The sequence below is a fragment of the Anser cygnoides genome, chromosome Z (genome assembly GCF_040182565.1).
Source record: "Anser cygnoides isolate HZ-2024a breed goose chromosome Z, Taihu_goose_T2T_genome, whole genome shotgun sequence".
In the NCBI taxonomy this organism is placed as follows: domain Eukaryota; kingdom Metazoa; phylum Chordata; class Aves; order Anseriformes; family Anatidae; genus Anser; species Anser cygnoides.
The window spans coordinates 802390-820125 of record NC_089912.1 but is presented as its reverse complement, the minus strand read 5'-3'; the positions used below and the strand labels follow the sequence as shown (position 1 = coordinate 820125).

Sequence of the window (17736 nt, the reverse complement as noted above, 5' to 3'; positions counted from 1 at the left end):
GGACCCAGCTCTCCAGCTTCACCAGTGCTAAGTAGTGAGGAAGGATCACCTTCCTCAGCCTGCTGGCAACACTCATCATATTGCAGCCCAGCACACCATCAGCCTTCCTTGCTGCATGGGCACATTGCTGGCTTATGTTCAGTGTGGTGTCCACCAGGACCCCCAGGTCATTTTCTGCCAGGCTGCTCTCCAGCAGGGTGCCCATAGCATGTCCTGGTGCCTGGGGGTTTTATTCCCCAGGTACAGGACTTTCCACAACTCCATGAGATTCCTGCCAGCCCATTCCTCCAGCCTTAAAAGAGTCCTTGCAAAGGAGTTCAAATGAAAATATGCTCTGTCATCACGGTGGTCTGGTCCATTCCAAGTGTTTCTAACCAGTCCTATGGCTACAGAAAAGAGTTCTTGGGTCCATGTGTACCACTGCTGAAGGACAAAGCCAGCCAAGGAGTGCTGGGAAACTCTAGGATGACCAAGTCAGGTGAGGTCAGAGCAGAACAACTACCAAAAGAGGTTCTCACCCTGCAAAAAGAGCAGATTTCCACTAAAGGACAACAGGGTCAGATATCTCTGCAATAAGAACTGAAAGTGGTAAAAAAGGTCCTGGGTGTTGGTGCTGTTAACCTCTCCCCAGGAGCATTACCAACATTAGGATGAAGGTACAGTTTGAGACCTCAGATACAGACTTGCTAGCCTGGTAGCCTGATCTTATTCTTCTCACAGAGTCACAGAATTGTAGGGGTTGGAAGGGACCTCAAGAGATCATCGGGTCCAATCCCCCCTGCCAAAGCAGATTCACTAGAGCAGGTTGCCCAGGTAGGCATTCAGACGGGCCTTGAATATCTCCAGAGAAAGAGACTCAACAATCTCCCTGGGCAGCCTGTTCCAGTGCTCCGTCACCCTCACCGTGAAGAAGTTCTTTCGCATGTTGGTGCGGAACTTCCTGTGATCCATTTTGTGGCCATTGCCCCTTGTCCTATCCCCACAAACCACTGGAAAGAGGGTGGCCAAATCCCACTGTTTCCCACACTTAAGATATTTGTAAACATTGGTAAGATCCCCTCTCAGTCCTCTCAAGGCTGAACAGACCCAGGTCCCTCAGCCTTTCCTCATAGAGAAGATGCTCCAGGCCCTGTATCATCTGTTGCCATCCGTTGGACTCCTTCCAGGAGATCCCCATCTTTCTTGTACCAGGGAGCCCAGAACTGGACACAGTACTCCAGGTGAGGCCTGACCAGGGCAGAGTAGAGGGGGAGGATCACCTCCCCTTACCTACTGGCCATGCTCCTTTTAATGCACCCCAGGATCCCATGGGCCTTCTTGGCCACCAGGGCACACTGCTGGCTCACGGTCAACCTGTCGTCCACCAGGACCCCCAGGTCCTTCTCCGCAGAGCTCCTCTCCAGCAGGTCATCCCCCAGCCTGTACTGATACGTGCGGTTGTTCCTTCCCAGGTGCAGGACTCTACGCTTGCACTTGTTAAACCTCATTTGGTTACTTCCTGCCCAGCTCTCCAGCCTGTACAGGTCTCATTGTACTCAAAATTCTCATTCGTACTTTATGTAGTACTAGTGTTGTGCTTGTGTCATTCGGTTGGAAAGGTGAATTTGAAAATTTTGTTGATATTAGTAGGGACTCTATTTTTGGAATATACCCCTGGCCATTCATGTGTAGCTTCTTAGCACAACAATCAGCACAACTGCCTGCAATTGCAAACAGTTGTGAGAGTGGGTAACAGATATGAGTACTGCTGGCACATGCCTGTCTATGAGGAAGCCCATTCCTTCCTGTGTTTGCTGCTCATCACTGCCCCCACTCAGTATCTACATACTGAATTAATGTGATTTCAGCAGGTAACCTTACTTCTTCTAATGTCTTAGCCAATTGGGCATGGGCTGGTGTGGGTCTGTGCTTAAACCTCTGGGGTAATTGAGCAAAAATATGCTGTATTACTTCCAAAGTAAAAGCAAATTTGTCTTGTTCCTGCCGTGGTAATGTGACCAAAAGATATCTCTAACACCAACGACAGCCATTGTTTAAATCTTGCTGTATTAAGCAGATTAGGTTTGTCAGACAGACTGGATACTGTGGCAGTCAATGGTTTAGTAGCTGCATTCAACTTTCTGTAGTTTACTGTAAGCTACCATGTCCTTATTACTTGTAACAGGCCATACTGGAGAATTAAAAGGGGAATGGATTTTTTTTAACAGTTCCCCTCTCCGCCAAATATTTTGTTAATTCATTGCCTTCATGCCTCTAGTGGAATCCTTTACTGTGGGGTATTTGTTTCTTTGCTGCTGGGCAGCAGTTCAATCATTTGTAACAAATTCAGTTGTATTGGGGAATGACCCATGAGGTCAAATCCCTGCAGGACAGCAATTTTCCATTCCCAAACAAAACTATCCATCACTGTCCTTGGAAAACATCCATCCTAAGGATATTCATTTTTTTTCCCCAAATAACAAGAGGGATTGTATCTCATGACCATCAACTAATTCCAATTCAGCCTTATCTTGAGGATGCATTGTTACCTTTCCATTAATTCCCACAATGGATAATGGTTATCTTTTTAATGGAGCAGTTCCACTATACTGTTCTTCATTAACCATGTACATTTATGCTTCTGCATCAATTAGAAAAGTTAATCGGAGCCTATCTTTCACTGTCATCACTAATTCTGGGGACAATCCCTTATTATACCCATACGAGAGGCTCAAACAGGTGCAGGAATCACCTCATCACCTAGTTTTTTAAATCGTTTCCCTCATGGTCACCTCAGGGGCAGGAAGGTTTGCCAGACCACCATTGTTCCTGTATGTGCTGGATTGGTTGTGATAGATTTAATTTTGTCCATAGTAGCTCATGTGGTACTATGTTTGGATTTGTAATAGAAATAGTGCGGATAACACACCAATGCTTCAGTTGTTTCTGAGTAGTGCTTACACAGAGTCAAGTTCTTTCCTCTTTCCAGGCTGCCTGCCAGAAAGTTGATTGGGAGTGCAACAAGAAGCAGGGAGGGGGCACAGCCAGGACAGAAGACACAAACGAACCAAAAAGATAGTTCATATCATATGACGTCATGCTCAACAATATAACCAGAGGAAGTAGGGTGGGAGGAGGCTGATGTGCACTGGGGACTGGCTGGGCATCAGTCGGCTGGTGGTAAGCAACTGCTCCTATTAATTCAGAGCGGCCAGTATTTCAACAAAACTCACTTTTTTTTTAAATCAACTTTTGGTGTGATTTTCAGCAACACAACTGCTATGAGGACTGCAAGTAAAATGCTTGCAAGGTTTGCAGCATAATACCATTAGCTTGTATAAGTTATAAGGCAGTAGAAGTCCTCCAGTAAAGGACTTTGTAAATGCCACAAACTTAATTGGACAGACTATTTCCTCCTGTAGGTAGATTATTCAGATTTCCTGTAACTGAAAAAAAGCAGTGTTTACTCCGAAATTTATCCATTTTAAGTAGGATACATATTTTAAAAGTCTGTTTCTGCTACAGTTATATGGAAAGATTTTACCCCAAATCTTCATTCTACACAGTAGAATAAAATAAAAAAAAATTCAAAGGACAATTTTCAGATTCACATTAAGGCCGGACCCAACCTCATTTTATAAGACTGTTCTACCAGCTTAGAATATCACCCCTAACACATTTTAACAATTCCTCTACAGGTAGTCAGCTCAGCTTTTGTCATTTATATTCCAATGGGACAGGAACAGAGTCACTTCTTTAAAAGTCTGTGAAAAGCAATTCCCCCACGCTTATTTTATAGCCTGGCGGAGTGATGCACTGATAATTTTCTCTTCCCTATCGGAACATTTCAAAGCAAGGAGTTAAGCCAGCGCATGACATCTGTTGTTCACCCAGACATTTTTAGGTTGAGGCTATTTTGCCTTTCAGCAATTCGTAAGGATATTAGCACGGTAGAAAATAACAATAAGGCTTAGGGAACACAATGAAAGGACGAATTAGAAAAGGCAAATTTGAGCTTCAGAGCTGTAGTGATAAATCCTGAAGGTCTGTGGGGATTCCGTAGGTTGGAAAAGCACAGCAAAACTCATGCCTGAGAATAAGGGACCATGAGGCTGTTAACACGCTAAGGTTACTTACTGTATTAGTGTGCTTAATTACAACAAATTAACAACGTGTATTTCTTACCTCTGATATTAATTCCGACATACTCTCCCTGCTCTGGTTGTGAAACACGGAAAGCTCTGTCACGCAGTCTTCGTCAAGGTGTCCCTGCTGCAAGAACATGGAGTACATTAAAGCATGGAGCTTTCAGGTTGTCTCACTGAGACACATCTGACCATGACACTGTTGTGATATGCAGCGGGCTGAGTCCATAATTATCCATGATTTCAAATTTTGTACTTTAGCTAGCATCACAGCTAAATATTGCCGTAAGTAAACAGAGTCACGCAACTTCAGCGTCTCGGCCCTCCTTGGTGAGAGTTTCTGAACTCACATACGAAAGCCTGTCTGCAGATGAGATTTTTCACTTGAGTGGAAGCTACACTTTTATCTCTTCTTAAATATGCAAAGCTATATCAGGCATGCACGTCTTTGCCAGAGCCGCTTAAAACTGACAGTGCATGTGCAGCAAGCTGTTCTTTACCTAGAGAAACAGTGGCACCCACTGGCCAGCAGGAGGCATTGGCAAACAATTGAGAGACGGACAGGACAAACGCTTTCAAGGAGGTCGAATTGTTAGCCGAACGAGCAATTCTCTGAGACATAGGAATAAGATAAACCATAAGCACGTCCAACATGCTCGCAAGAAAATTTGTGTTTTGCTCCATCATGGGTTCCTCTCCACGGAGGAAGAATTTCAATCATGTCTTCACAGACTCTGTTAGTGATATCATTAGGTGGGCAATTTCACAATGCAGCTTTACTGGGAAAGTAAGGCAAGTTGAGCAACACACGTGATCTGCATGTGGATCCAAGAAGCCCCATTATCCACTTTGCTTTTAATATATTACTACAGATCAGGAGACAAGGTAAAACAGAAGTAGCATCTCCTTGACTGAGGACAGTGCTGGAAGGCAAATACCTCGCAGGAGCTACCAGAGGCATAAGATCACTCCAGAAATATTTTCTTCTTACAGGAGTTATAGCACACACTTGGTTGACCTACGTATTCCCAAGTGAAGAGATGTGGAGCATTCCAGGGAAAGAAACGCTGTGTGCAAGCACTGCGATCCTGCTTCCAGTCATAGGACCGTAGAGTCATTTGGGTTGGGAAAGACCTCTAAGATATCTGGTCCACCCTTTCACCTCGCACTGCCAAGCCCACCATTAAACCATGTCACCAAGCACCTCATCTACATGGTTTTTGAATGCCTCTGGGGTGGTGACTCAACCACTTCCCTGGGCTGCCTGTTCCAATACCTCTCAACTCTTTCAGTGAGGAAATTTTTCCTAATAGCCAACCCAAGCCTCCCCCAGCACAACGTGAGGTCATTTCCTCTTGTCTTATCACTTGGTGCTTGGGGACACCAATCCCCACCTCGCTAGAGCCTCCTTTAAGGTAATTGTAGAGCTTAGATTGAAGCAGCAGCCTTCCAACAGCTTTGAGCTGAGATTACAGTACATTTCAGCATCTGTAACGCTTGAAATTCAATTCCACAAGCATGCTTAAGTGTCTCCATTTCAAGCAATTTTCAGCTCGCAGCCACACGGAATTAAAACAAATTCAGAGCAGAAATAGCAAGCCTGCATCTTAACACCTGTGAGATTTCCCTCTTCCACTGCACTCAGACTGAGTTTTAAAACTTGCTCGTCTCTGTTCACCTCAACAAGTTCCACTGGCCAATGATGCAGCTCCTGGCTCCCGTGCGTGTTAGGCAGTGAGGCCTCAACTCTGCAGAAATCAGCCTTGTAGACTCCACAATCTCCTGTCCCCTCCTACCAGCACAGTTCTTGAATCCTCTTCAGGATGCTCCTCGACTTTTCAGACATACCAAGCTCTTGGTCATTGAAGGAGAAGCAGGTAGAGGAAGCCAAAGACCTCAGCCAACACAGCTGTTCCGCACTCCGCTGGCTTACTGGAGGCTTTGTGAACAGAAATTTGCTGGCAGCCTGCAAGTGGATGGTGGAGTTGTCTACAGGATGCCAAACAGCAGCTGTTTAGCTGCACCGGGAGGAATTTACAGGGGAACAGAACTAACAACTCAATGCTGCTACTTACTACCTATTCAGCCTTTTCTGTTGGAGGCAATTTATGGGGTCTTGCATTTCCTCCTCATTCTGGACAGAGAGGTGCTGACAGACAGCACACTGAATGTAAGCCAGAGGTGTCTTCTGGCACAAAAGATGCCCAACACTACCATGGGCTGAATTTTCTAAACCAGACCAGGGGGCTGAGCCCTCTGTTCAGCTCTTGTTGGACATCTACAACGCTGCATCTAGGTTTTGGCCCCCTGCAGGAAAGACATCAAATGGAAGAAAGCTCCGTGCGTGGCCTCCAGTCTGCTCAGGGGCTGGGGCCCTTGCTCAGTGAGGAGGGGCTGAGGGAAAGATGTTTGTTCAGTCTGCAGAGGAACCCCATGGCAGCCTTTTCACACCTACAAGGAGGGCAGCAAGACAGAGCCAAGCTCTTCTCGGCAGGGCACGGTGGGATGATGGCAGACAGCAGGCATGCATTCACTCAGGGGATGGTCAGGGACCCAACAGACTGCCCAGAAAAGGCGTGCAGCCTCGTCCATGGCAGGGCTTGAAGATGGCACTGGATAAAGCCATCAGACACTGGGTCCTGCTTTGAGCAGGAGGTTCAAGCAGAAATCTCTGCAGTCGCTTCCAACCCAGGTGATCGTATCCTCCTCTGGATTCACCAGCTCATCAGCTAGAAGCCAATTCCTTGCAAAAGGCACAAACAATGCTTTCTTTTTTTGGGGGAAAAAGGCTCTTTGGAGACAAAGATTTCATAAGCTGTCTGGGAAATTGCTTGATCTCCAAGGGTTTGCTTTTCTTGGAGATGTCAGCATCTCTAAAAATACGAAGTTCTAACACATTGGGGAAAAACACTTAAGTCCGACCACTTAACCTAAACCTTTCCTCAAATTTTATATCCAATACATCACACTCATGTCGTGGGTGGTACAAATCACCCAGGGGAGATGGCAATTATTTGGGTGTTCTGGTGTCCCACAGACCTTGCTGATGCTATTTTAAAATTAAAAAAGCAAGGTAGGAATTAAAATTATTTCAGTTCTTGTGAACACAGAATAGTGGCTTTTATGAGAAGGCAGAAAATGTAAAGTATATTCAATTTAATGTTTAAACTAATGGATCTTGATCACACTTACCAATGAGATGACATGTCATAGAATCCCAAAATGGCTTGGGTTGGAAGGGACCTTAAATCCTACCTAATTCAACCACCCGCCCCACCATGGGCAGAGACACTTCCCACTAGATTTCTTCCTAAACTATAAGGTCTGCCCAGAGGCTTCTCTTCTCCAGGCTGAACAACCCCAACTCCCTCAGCCTGTCTTCATAGGAGAGAAGGCCCAGCTATCTCGTCATCCCTGTGGCCTCCTCTAGACTCGATCCAAAAGGTCCACGCTATCTTATACTGGGGGCACCAGGGCTGAACACAGGGCTCCACATGGGGCCTTGGGAGAGCAGAGCACAGGGGGACAATGGCCCTCGCCTGCCCTTCCCCTGATGGCCACGCTGCTGTTAGTGCAGCCCAGGGCATCCTTCCCCTCCAGCATGTTGACAGCACCACACAGCTTGGAGTCTGCAAGCGTGCTGAGGGTGCACTCAGTCAGGAGGCGTTCACGAGGGGAAAGTGCTGCTTAACGCACTTGATTTCCTTTTCGGAAGTGGTCAACCGTCTAGTTGGCCAAGGGAAGCCAGCTGATGGCACCTGTTTGGATTTCAGCACAGCTTCAATACTGTTTCTCACTGTCTCCTTCTGGACAAATTGAGCAGCACACAGCTAGAGCAATGCATAATGCCATGGGTGAACAAGCGGCTGACGGGTCGGGCTCCAAGGGTTATCGTAAATGGGGTTGCATCGGGCTGGCGGCCAGTCGCTAGGGGGCTTCCGCAGGCCTCCATTTTAGGGCCAGTTCTCTTCAATGTTGTCCTAAGTGACTTGCACGCAGGACTCGAGGGTGTCTTGAGTCCGTTTAGACACGATGCTAAATTGGGAGGAGCGTCTGACTCGATGGAGGGGAGGAAGGCCTTGCAGAGAGATCCTGACAAACCAGAGAGCTGGGCAATCCCCAACAAGATGAGGTTCAGCGAGAGCGAGTGAGGGATTGCGCACCTGGCAACGGGCAGCCCTGGCTGTCCGGACAGTCTGGGGGGAGGAGAGGCTGGAGCGCAGCCCTGCAGAGAGGGCTCTGGGGCTTTTGGTCGACGGCAAGTTGAACGTGAGTCAGCCATGGGCCCTGGCAGGCAGGAGGGGCAACGGCATCGTGGGGTGCCTCCAGCACAGCATGGCTAGGCGGTCGCGGGCAGGGATTGCTGTGCTCTGCTCTGCGCTCTTTCAGCATCAGCTCGAGTCCTGTGTGCACTTTTGGGCACGGCACTATCAGAAGGCCGTAAAACTCTTCGAGAGAGAGCATCCAAAGGAGCGCTTCAAAGTGGTGAGGGATCTGGAGGGCAGGACAGATGAGGAGCGGCTGAGGTGCCTGCGTTTGTTCAGCCTGCAGGAGACTGAGGAGAGGCCTGATGGCGGCCTGCAGCTTCCTCACGAGGGGAGCGGAGGGCCCGGCGCTAAGCTCTGCTCTCTGGGGACGGTGACAAAACTCGAGGGAATGGCATGGAGCTGTGACAGGGGAGGGTCCGCCTGGAGGTGAGGACAAGATTTTTCACTGACACGGGGCTTGGCCACTGAACCAGGCCTCCCAGTGAAGTGGTCAGGGCAGCAAGCCTGCTGGAGTTCACAAAACGTCTGGGCAATGCTCTCAGACACGTGCTTTGGTTTGTGGGGGTCACCCAGAGCCATGGGCTCTGAGGTCACCCAGAGCCATGGGCTCTGAGGTCAGCCAGCAACGGACTGTGACTTCACGGCCCTCGCTGCTCATATTGGGGCGCAGGCAGAGCCCGCCCCAGCCTGGCTCGTGCCTGGACTCCCGCTGAGCGTTTGTGCGAGGCTTGGAGCGCCGAGCAAGGATTTGTTGGAGCTGTGCTGTGGGGCCGTCGGCAGCTGTTCTCAGTGCCCGTCCCCGCAGGCAGTGCCTGTGTTTCCCCGGCCCTGCCTGGCTCAGGCAGCCGGGGCCCTGTGAGGAGCACTTGCAGCAGCGCAGGTGAGCTGTGTGGGGACACGTGCCCCGGGGCGGCCCGCGGGGGACGTGGGACCACCCAGCCGTGGGGCTGGGGCCGGGGGGGTTCCTGCTGAGGGGCCGGGGCACAGCCAGTGACCTTCTCTCTTCCTCGCAGCGTGCGCGATACCCGCTGCTGCAGTGCCGGTGCAGGGGAGCAGCTCATCAGCATCAGCTCTCCCCAGCGCACCTTAACGAGAAGACCATGGCCACAGAGGAGGCGTGGACGTGTCCCGTGTGCCGGGAGGGGCGAAAGGACGTGGCCTACGCGACACCGTGTAACCACCGGTTCTGCCTGGGCTGCATCCAGCGCTGGGCAAAACTGAAGGCGAGCTGCCCACTCTGCAGGACGGGCATGAGGACCATCAAGGTTTCCGTGCGGGGAGACGAAGACTACCTGGAATGCATCGTCTCCCCTCCCGCAGTGCCCGTACCTGTTGGCTTCCAGGCAGGCAGCGCCACCGCCCCCCACAGCCCTGCAGCGCCGGCTGCGTCCTCTGTGCCAGCCGAGGAGAGGGATGCGGAGCCCGATCCCCGCGCTGCTGTGGGCGGCCTCCTGCCCGAGGACTGGGCCGTGCTGTTCAGGGAGCGCAGGGACATCCTCGACCCTGTGCTGCCCTGGCTTCGCCGCCAGCTCTCAGCCATCTATGGGACACGCTGGTGGCAGGCGAGAGCTGCAGAGAGCTTCCTCCTGCACTCCCTGTGTGTGATGGGGCTGGACAGGGACGCCATCATTCAGCACACACAGCCCGCCTTGGGGCCCCTCACCGTGCCGCTCATCGACGGGCTCGTCGGCACCATCGTGGCTCTCTGCGGCGAGGACGCACGGAGGCTGCTGGGCCTCGAGAGCAGCCGCCCTGCCAGGGCGCAGGAGGCCAGACCTGCAGCTGCTTCTGGGCACGCTGCTCCAGCGCAGGGAGCCTTCAGGACCAGCCCCGCGCCCTCCAGCAGCTCTGCAGACCCTGACACGGACGAGATCCCCGGCACATCCAGCGCTTTCCAGCGTGGGGGTCCTGGCGAAGTCCCAGCTGCAGACAGCCCCAGGGAGCAGGAAGAGCCCCGTGAAGAGCTGGGGCAGGAGGCAGCAGCAGGTCCCTCTGCCCGGGGCTGCAGGCGCAGACCCTCCACTCCTCACCGCTCGACTCGGGGGTCCCGGCGCCCCAGGAAGCGCACCCGGGCAGGCAGTGCCCAAGACTCTCCCCAGCCCTGCAAGAGGCCGCCCCCCCGGCGCCTCTAGCAGGGCTCCTGCGGGTGGTGAAATAAAAAACAATAAAACAGATTAAATATAGCATAGAAAAAGTCTCGGTGTGATTCAAACCAGAGCTGGCACAGCCCCGTGCATGCTGCTGCCTTCCCTCCCTTTTCCTGGTGCCATCCCCGTGCCCTGCTGGCCCCCACTGTCCCTTTGGTCATGGGTGATTAATGCCCCAGGTGGGGTCTCACGAGAGCAGAGCAGAGGGGAACAATCCCCTCCCTCGCCCTGCTGGCCACGACGCTGTCGGTGCAGCCCAGGCTACGAGTGGCTTTCTGAGCTGCAAGCACACCTTGCCAGCTCATGTCGAGCTTCTCAGCAACCAGCACCCCCAGAACCCTCTGCTCAGGGCTGCTCTCAATCCATTCCCTGCCCAGCCTGTATTTGTGCTTTGGATTGCTCTAATTCAGATGCAGGGCCTTCCGTTTGGCCTTGTTGAACCTCAGCAGATTCACACAAGCCCACCTCCCCAGCTTTTCAAAGTGCTCCTGGATGGCATCCCTTCCCTTCAGCATGCTGACAGCACCACACAGCTTGGTGTCTGCAAGCTTGCTGAGGGGGCACTCAATCCCACTGATCATGTCAGCGACAAAGATGTTAAACAGCACCGGTCCCTAGAGCGACCCCTCAGGAACACCACTCCTCACTGGCCTCCCCCGAGACCCTGAGCCATTGACCACAACTCTTTGAGTGTGGACATCCAGCCAATTCCTTACCCACCGAGTGCTCCATCCATCAAATCCCTGTCTCTCTAACTTGGAGACAAGGATATGGTGCAGGCCAGTGCCAAAGGCTTTGCACAAGTCCAGGTAGATGATGTCAGTTGCTCTTCCCCTACGCACCAATGCTGTGGGCCCCCTGTAGAAGGCCACCAGGTTTGTCAGTCAAGGCAAACCTTTAGTGAAGCCATGCTGGCTGTTCACCACTCAGCTCTTGCTTTTCCCTTTCCCTTTCCCTTTCCCTTTCCCTTTCCCTTTCCCTTTCCCTTTCCCTTTCCCTTTCCCTTTCCCTTTCCCTTTCCCTTTCCCTTTCCCTTTCCCTTTCCCTTTCCCTTTCCCTTTCCCTTTCCCTTTCCCTCTCCTTTCCTTTCCGCTATCCCTTCCCCTTCCCCTTCCCCTTCCCCTTTCCCTTTCCCTTTTCCTTTCCCTTTCCCTTTCCCTTTCCCTTTCCCTTTCCCTTTCCCTTTCCCTTTCCCTTTCCCTTTCCCTTTCCCTTTCCCTTTCCCTTTCCCTTTCCCTTTCCCTTTTCCTCTCCGTCTCCCTTTCCCTTTCCCTTTCCCTTTCCCTTTCCCTTTCCCTTTCCCTTTCCCTTTCCCTTTCCCTTTCCCTTTCCCTCTCCTTTCCTTTCCGCTATCCCTTCCCCTTCCCCTTCCCCTTCCCCTTTCCCTTTCCCTTTTCCTTTCCCTTTCCCTTTCCCTTTCCCTTTCCCTTTCCCTTTCCCTTTCCCTTTCCCTTTCCCTTTCCCTTTCCCTTTTCCTCTCCGTCTCCCTTTCCCTTTCCCTTTCCCTTTCCCTTTCCCTTTCCCTTTCCCTTTCCCTTTCCCTTTCCCTTTCCCTTTCCCTTTCCCTTTCCCTTTCCCTTTCCCTCTCCCTCTCCCTCTCCCTCTCCCTCTCCCTTTCCCTTTCCCTTTCCCTTTCCCTTCCCCTTCCGCTTTCCCTTCCCCTTCCCCTTCTCCTTCCCCTTTCCCTTCCCCTTCCCCTTCTCCTTCACCTTCCCCTTCCCCTTCCCCTTCCCCGTTCCCTTTCCCTTCCCCTCTCCCTTTCTCTTTCCCTCTACTTCTCCCTCTCCCTCTCCCTCTCCCTCTCCCTCTCCCTTTCCCTTTCCCTTTCCCTTTCCCTTTCCCTTTCCCTTTCCATTTCCCTTTCCCTTTCCCTTTTCTTCTCCGTCTCCCTTTCCCTTTCCCTTTCCCTTTCCCTTTCCCTTTCCCTTTCCCTTTCCCTTTCCCTTTCCCTTTCCCTTTCCCTTTCCCTTTCCCTTTCCCTTTCCCTTTCCCTTTCCCTTTCCCTTTCCCTTTCCCTTTCCCTTTCCCTTTCCCTTTCCCTTCCCCTTCCCCTTTCCCTTCCCCTTCCCCTTCTCCTTCCCCTTCCCCTTCCCCTTCCCCGTTCCCTTTCCCTTCCCCTCTCCCTTTCTCTTTCCCTCTACTTTTCCCTCTCCCTCTCCCTCTCCCTCTCCCTCTCCCTCTCCCTCTCCCTTTCCCTTCCCCTTCCCCTTCCCCTCTCCCTCTCCCTCTCCCTCTCCCTCTCCCTCTCCCTCTCCCTCTCCCTCTCCCTCTCCCTCTCCCTCTCCCTCTCCCTCTCCCTCTCCCTTTCCCTTTCCCTCTCCCTCTCCCTTTCCCTTTCCCTTTCCCTTTCCCTTTCCCTTACCCTTTCCCTTTCCCTTTCCCTCTCCCTTTCCCTTCCCCTTCCCCTTCCCCTTCCCCTTCCCCTTCCCCTTCCCCTTTCCCTTCCCCTTCCCCTCTCCCTCTCCCTCTCCCTCTCCCTCTCCCTCTCCCTCTCCCTCTCCCTCTCCCTCTCCCTCTCCCTCTCCCTTTCCCTTTCCCTCTCCCTCTCCCTTTCCCTTTCCCTTTCCCTTTCCCTTCCCCTTTCTCTTTCTTTTTCACTCTCCCTTTCCCTTTCCCTTCCCCTCTCCCTTTCCCTTCCCCTCTCGCTTTCGCTTTCCCTTTCGCTTTCCCTTCCGTTTCCCTTTCCCTTTTCCTTTTCCTTTTCCTTTCCCTTCCGCTTTCCCTTTCCCTTCCCCTTCCCCTTCCCCTTCCCCTTTCCCTTTCCCTTTCCCTTCCCCTCTCCCTTTCCCTCTCCCTTCCCCTCTCCCTTTCCCTTTCCCTTTCCCTTTCCCTTCCCCTTTCCCTTTCGCTTTCCCTTTCCCTTTCCGTTTCCGTTTCCCTTTCCCTTTCCCTTTCCCTTTCCCTTTCCCTTTCCCTTTCCCTTTCCCTTTCCCTTTCCCTTTCCCTTTCCCTTTCCCTTTCCCTTTCCCTTCCCCTTCCCCTTCCCTTTCCCTTTCCCTTCCCCTCTCCCTTTCTCTTTCCCTCTACTTCTCCCTCTCCCTCTCCCTCTCCCTCTCCCTCTCCCTCTCCCTCTCCCTCTCCCTCTCCTTCTCCCTCTCCCTTTCCCTTCCCCTCTCCCTTTCCCTTCCCCTCTCCCTTTCCCTTTCCCTTCCCCTTCCCCTTTCCCTCTCCCTCTCCCTCTCCCTCTCCCTCTCCCTTTCCCTTTCCCTTTCCCTTTCCCTTTCCCTTTCCCTTTCCCTTCCCCTCTCCCTTTCCCTTCCCCTTTCCCTTCCCCTTTCCCTCTCCCTCTCCCTCTCCCTCTCCCTCTCCCTCTCCCTCTCCCTCTCCCTCTCCCTCTCCCTCTCCCTCTCCCTCTCCCTCTCCCTTTCCCTTTCCCTCTCCCTCTCCCTCTCCCTCTCCCTCTCCCTCTCTCTCTGCCTTTCCCTCTCCCTTTCCCTCTCCCTTTCCGTTTTCTTTTCCGTTTTCCCCTTCATTTTTAAATGCAGCATGCACAAGGATCGAGATATAAGGCTGGGGGCTGCAAGAGAGCATTAGTCAGCAATGTTGCCCTTCTACATTCAACAGAGAATGCAGTGGATGGGAGCAGATTTGCTTCTGTTGTGTACAAAATGCTTCACGCAGGGACAGTGCAAAAGGCCAAAGGGATATTGCACAACACAGGGCATGGTGCTGAATTATTCCTAGGAACTGCTAGGCCAGGCTGGTATGAGGGCTGCTACTTGGGGATGGGATGGACATCTGTCAGTAGCTGGTCAGCGGTTGCACTTTGCCTCACTCACCTTCCCTATTCTTTTATTCCTGTTCTTCTTATGAACATGATTATGATTTTCTCTTTATTATTATTATTATTTTATGATTATAAATCAGGATCAGGAGACTGAGGAGAGGCCTGATGGCGGCCTGCAGCTTCCTCACGAGGGGAGCGGAGGGCCCGGCGCTAAGCTCTGCTCTCTGCGGACGGTGACAAAACTCGAGGGAATGGCATGGAGCTGTGACAGGGGAGGGTCCGCCTGGAGGTGAGGACAAGATTTTTCACTGACACGGGGCTTGGCCACTGAACCAGGCCTCCCAGTGAAGTGGTCAGGGCAGCAAGCCTGCTGGAGTTCACAAAACGTCTGGGCAATGCTCTCAGACACGTGCTTTGGTTTGTGGGGGTCACCCAGAGCCATGGGCTCTGAGGTCACCCAGAGCCATGGTCTCTGAGGTCAGCCAGCAACGGACTGTGACTTCACGGCCCTCGCTGCTCGTATTGGGGCGCAGGCAGAGCCCGCCCCAGCCTGGCTCGTGCCTGGACTCCCGCTGAGCGTTTGTGCGAGGCTTGGAGCGCCGAGCAAGGATTTGTTGGAGCTGTGCTGTGGGGCCGTCGGCAGCTGTTCTCAGTGCCCGTCCCCGCAGGCAGTGCCTGTGTTTCCCCGGCCCTGCCTGGCTCAGGCAGCCGGGGCCCTGTGAGGAGCACTTGCAGCAGCGCAGGTGAGCTGTGTGGGGACACGTGCCCCAAGGCTGGGGCTGGGGGGTTTCCAGCTGAGGGGCCAGGGCACTGCCACTGCCCGCCCCAGCACAGCCACTGACCCTGGCCTCTCTCCTTCTTGCAGCCTGCAGCACCTGTCGCAGCGGCGGCAGCGAGGGGAAGCGCTCTCCATCTGCAGCTCTCCCCAGCCCGCTGCAGCGAGCCCTGTGTGCCAGGAGATCCCAAAGGAGCCCAGCTACCTCAGCCCCTGTCAGCACCACTTCTGCTTCGGCTGCATCATGCGCTGGGCCAAGAGAAGCACCACCTGCCCCCTCTGCAGGCAGGACATCACCTCCATCCGATACTCCATCTGGTCGGAAGACGACTTTCTGGAGGTCCAGGTTGCCCGCCGCGCAGAGGCCCAAGATGACAGCCCCCAGGATGATCAGGGGTCTGCAGAGCTGGTGCCCCAGACTGCCGTGAGCGGCCTCCTGCCTGAGGAATGGGCAGCCCTCTTCAGGGAACACCTGGAAATCCTCGGTCCGCTGCGGCCCTGGGTGCGCCAGCAAGCCAGGGAGTTGTTCGGGGCTGCCTGGTGGGATCAGGACATGCTGGAGGCCAGCATCATCGCTTGGCTCTGCCGCTGCGGGCTAGATGAGCAGGCCTTGGGCCGGGAGCTGCAGCCGTTGCTGCAGGGCCACACGGTGAGCTTTGTGCAGCAGCTCGTTGACACCATGGTGGAGATGTGCAGCGATGAGTTCCTCGAGGAACTGGGGCTCCTGGAACCCCCTCCTGCCAGCCAGCAGCAGAACGGCCCTGAGGTGGACCTCGAGGGCTCCCAAGACACCTGGGAGCCAGAAGACAGTCCTGCAGCCACCCACAGCCCTGCTGCCTTCCCCTGGGACACTCCTGTCACCATCCTGCTCTCTTCCAGCAGCCCAGAGGGTTCTGACATCGAGGAGCTCCCCAGCACCTCCAGTGCCACCCTGCGTGGGGGTCCTGACCACCTGCCCACTGCACCTATCCCCAGGGAGCAGGAGGAGCCTTTCACAGAGCCAGGACAGGTGGCAGCAGAAGAGGCCGCGGTGCAGGGCTGCAGCCACAGGCCCTCTCCTCCTGGCCGGGGCAGGGACAGCTCACCTGGGGGGCCCCGGCGACCCCCGAAGAGGAGGGCCGACAGCAACCCGGACTCTCCCCAGCCCTGCAAGAGGCCCCGGCGCCTTTAGCAGGCCACGCTTGGTTGTTGTAAAAATAAAAAGTTGTGACTCTGCCACAGACAGTGTCTTGGTCTTCTTCATAGCATCACAGAATCATACCATCACAGAAATGTAGAGTGGCTCAGGTTGGAAGGGACCTTAAAGACCATCTAGTTCCCTTCCCCCTGCCATGGCCAGGGATGCCACCCACTAGATCTGGTTGGCCACGGCCTCACGCAACCTGGCCTGGAGCACCTGCAGGTTGGGACATCCACAACCTCTCTGGGCAACCTGGTCCAGTGCCTCACCACGCTCTGAGTGAAGAATTTCCTCCTAACCTCTACTCTAAATCTCCCCTCTCTTAGCTGAAAACCATCCCCTCTTTTCCTGTCATTAACAACATTGTAGCCCTCCTCTGGACCCGTTCTTACAGACCCCTATCCTTGGGTTCCATATGGGCTATGCTGCTGGGAGCACCAGGCCTGGATGCAGCACTCCAAAGGAGGCCTCCAAGAGCAGAGTAGAGGGGTGCAATGCCTTCCCTTGCCCTGCTGCCCACGCTTCTGTTGATGCAGCCCAGGAGGCAGTTGGCCTTCTAGGCTGCAAGCGCGCACTGCTGGGTAGGGAGCAGCTCTTTATTTTCCATGTGCCTTAGAAGAATAGTTTCCAGGAGGATCTGTTCCATGATCTGACTGGGCACAGAGCTGAGGCCTGTAGTTCCCTGGGTCTTCCTTTTTCCCATTTTAAAAATGGGGGTTATGTTTCCCCTCTTCCAGTCAGTGGGAACTTCACTGGGCTGCCACGATTTCTCAAATATGCCAGGCAGTGCCTTGGCAAGTATGTCTGCCCATTCCCTCAGGACCCGCAGATGCATCTCCTCAGGTCCCCTGGACTCGGGCACGTTCATGTTCCTTAGCTGGTCTCAGACCTGATCTTCTCCTACAGGGGGTGGTTTTTCATTCTCCCATTCCCTGCCTTTGCCTTCTGCGACTCGGGCTGTGGGGCTGGAGCTCTTGCCAGTGAAGACTGAGGCAAAAATAGTCTTTAAGTACCTCAGCTTTCTCCATATCATGGGTAACCACGTCTCCTCTTTCCTTCAGCAGAGGGAGCACTTTTCCCTTGTGTTCCTTTTGCCACTGATGTACTAGAGGAGCCTTTCTTGCCCTTGATGTCCCTTTCCAGAGTTAATTCTGTCAGTGCTTTGACTTTCCCCACCTTATCCCTGGCTGCTCGCACGGTGTGTCTGTATCCCTCCCAGGGTACCTCTCCTTGCTTCCACCCTCTGCAGGCCTCCTTTTTCTGCTTGAGTTTGGCCAGGAGCCCCTCGCTCCTCCGTGGAGCCCTCCTGCCGTTTTTTTGCCTGACTTCCCCTGTGCTGGGATGCATCGCTCCCGAGCGTGGAGGAGGTGATCCCTGCGTACCAGAGAGCTTTGTCCCTCCTGCGGGGCCTGTCCCAGGGCACTCTACCGAGCACGTCCCAGAGGAGGACACACTCCCCCACAAACACCCCTCAAACACCCCTCAAACACCCCCCACCCCGCGCAGAGCGCCGAC

The 17736-nt window shown here is 53.5% G+C and overlaps 1 protein-coding gene across 1 annotated transcript; it reads left to right on the top strand.

Moving 5' to 3' along the window:
- Nucleotides 1–7244: 7244 nt before the first annotated feature.
- LOC136789158 (E3 ubiquitin-protein ligase Topors-like) lies at nt 7245–11339 on the top strand. The gene is made up of 2 exons (XM_066989134.1): nt 7245–9272; nt 9406–11339. The coding sequence occupies exon 2, from the start codon at nt 9493–9495 to the stop codon at nt 10522–10524; it is 1032 nt and encodes a 343-aa protein (XP_066845235.1). The 5' UTR covers nt 7245–9272; nt 9406–9492; the 3' UTR covers nt 10525–11339.
- Nucleotides 11340–17736: the final 6397 nt, after the last annotated feature.

Excerpts from the sequence above, each read along its gene's own strand:
- LOC136789158 (XM_066989134.1), top strand. The coding sequence starts at position 9,493 with ATGGCCACAGAGGAGGCGTGGACGTGTCCCGTGTGCCGGGAGGGGCGA.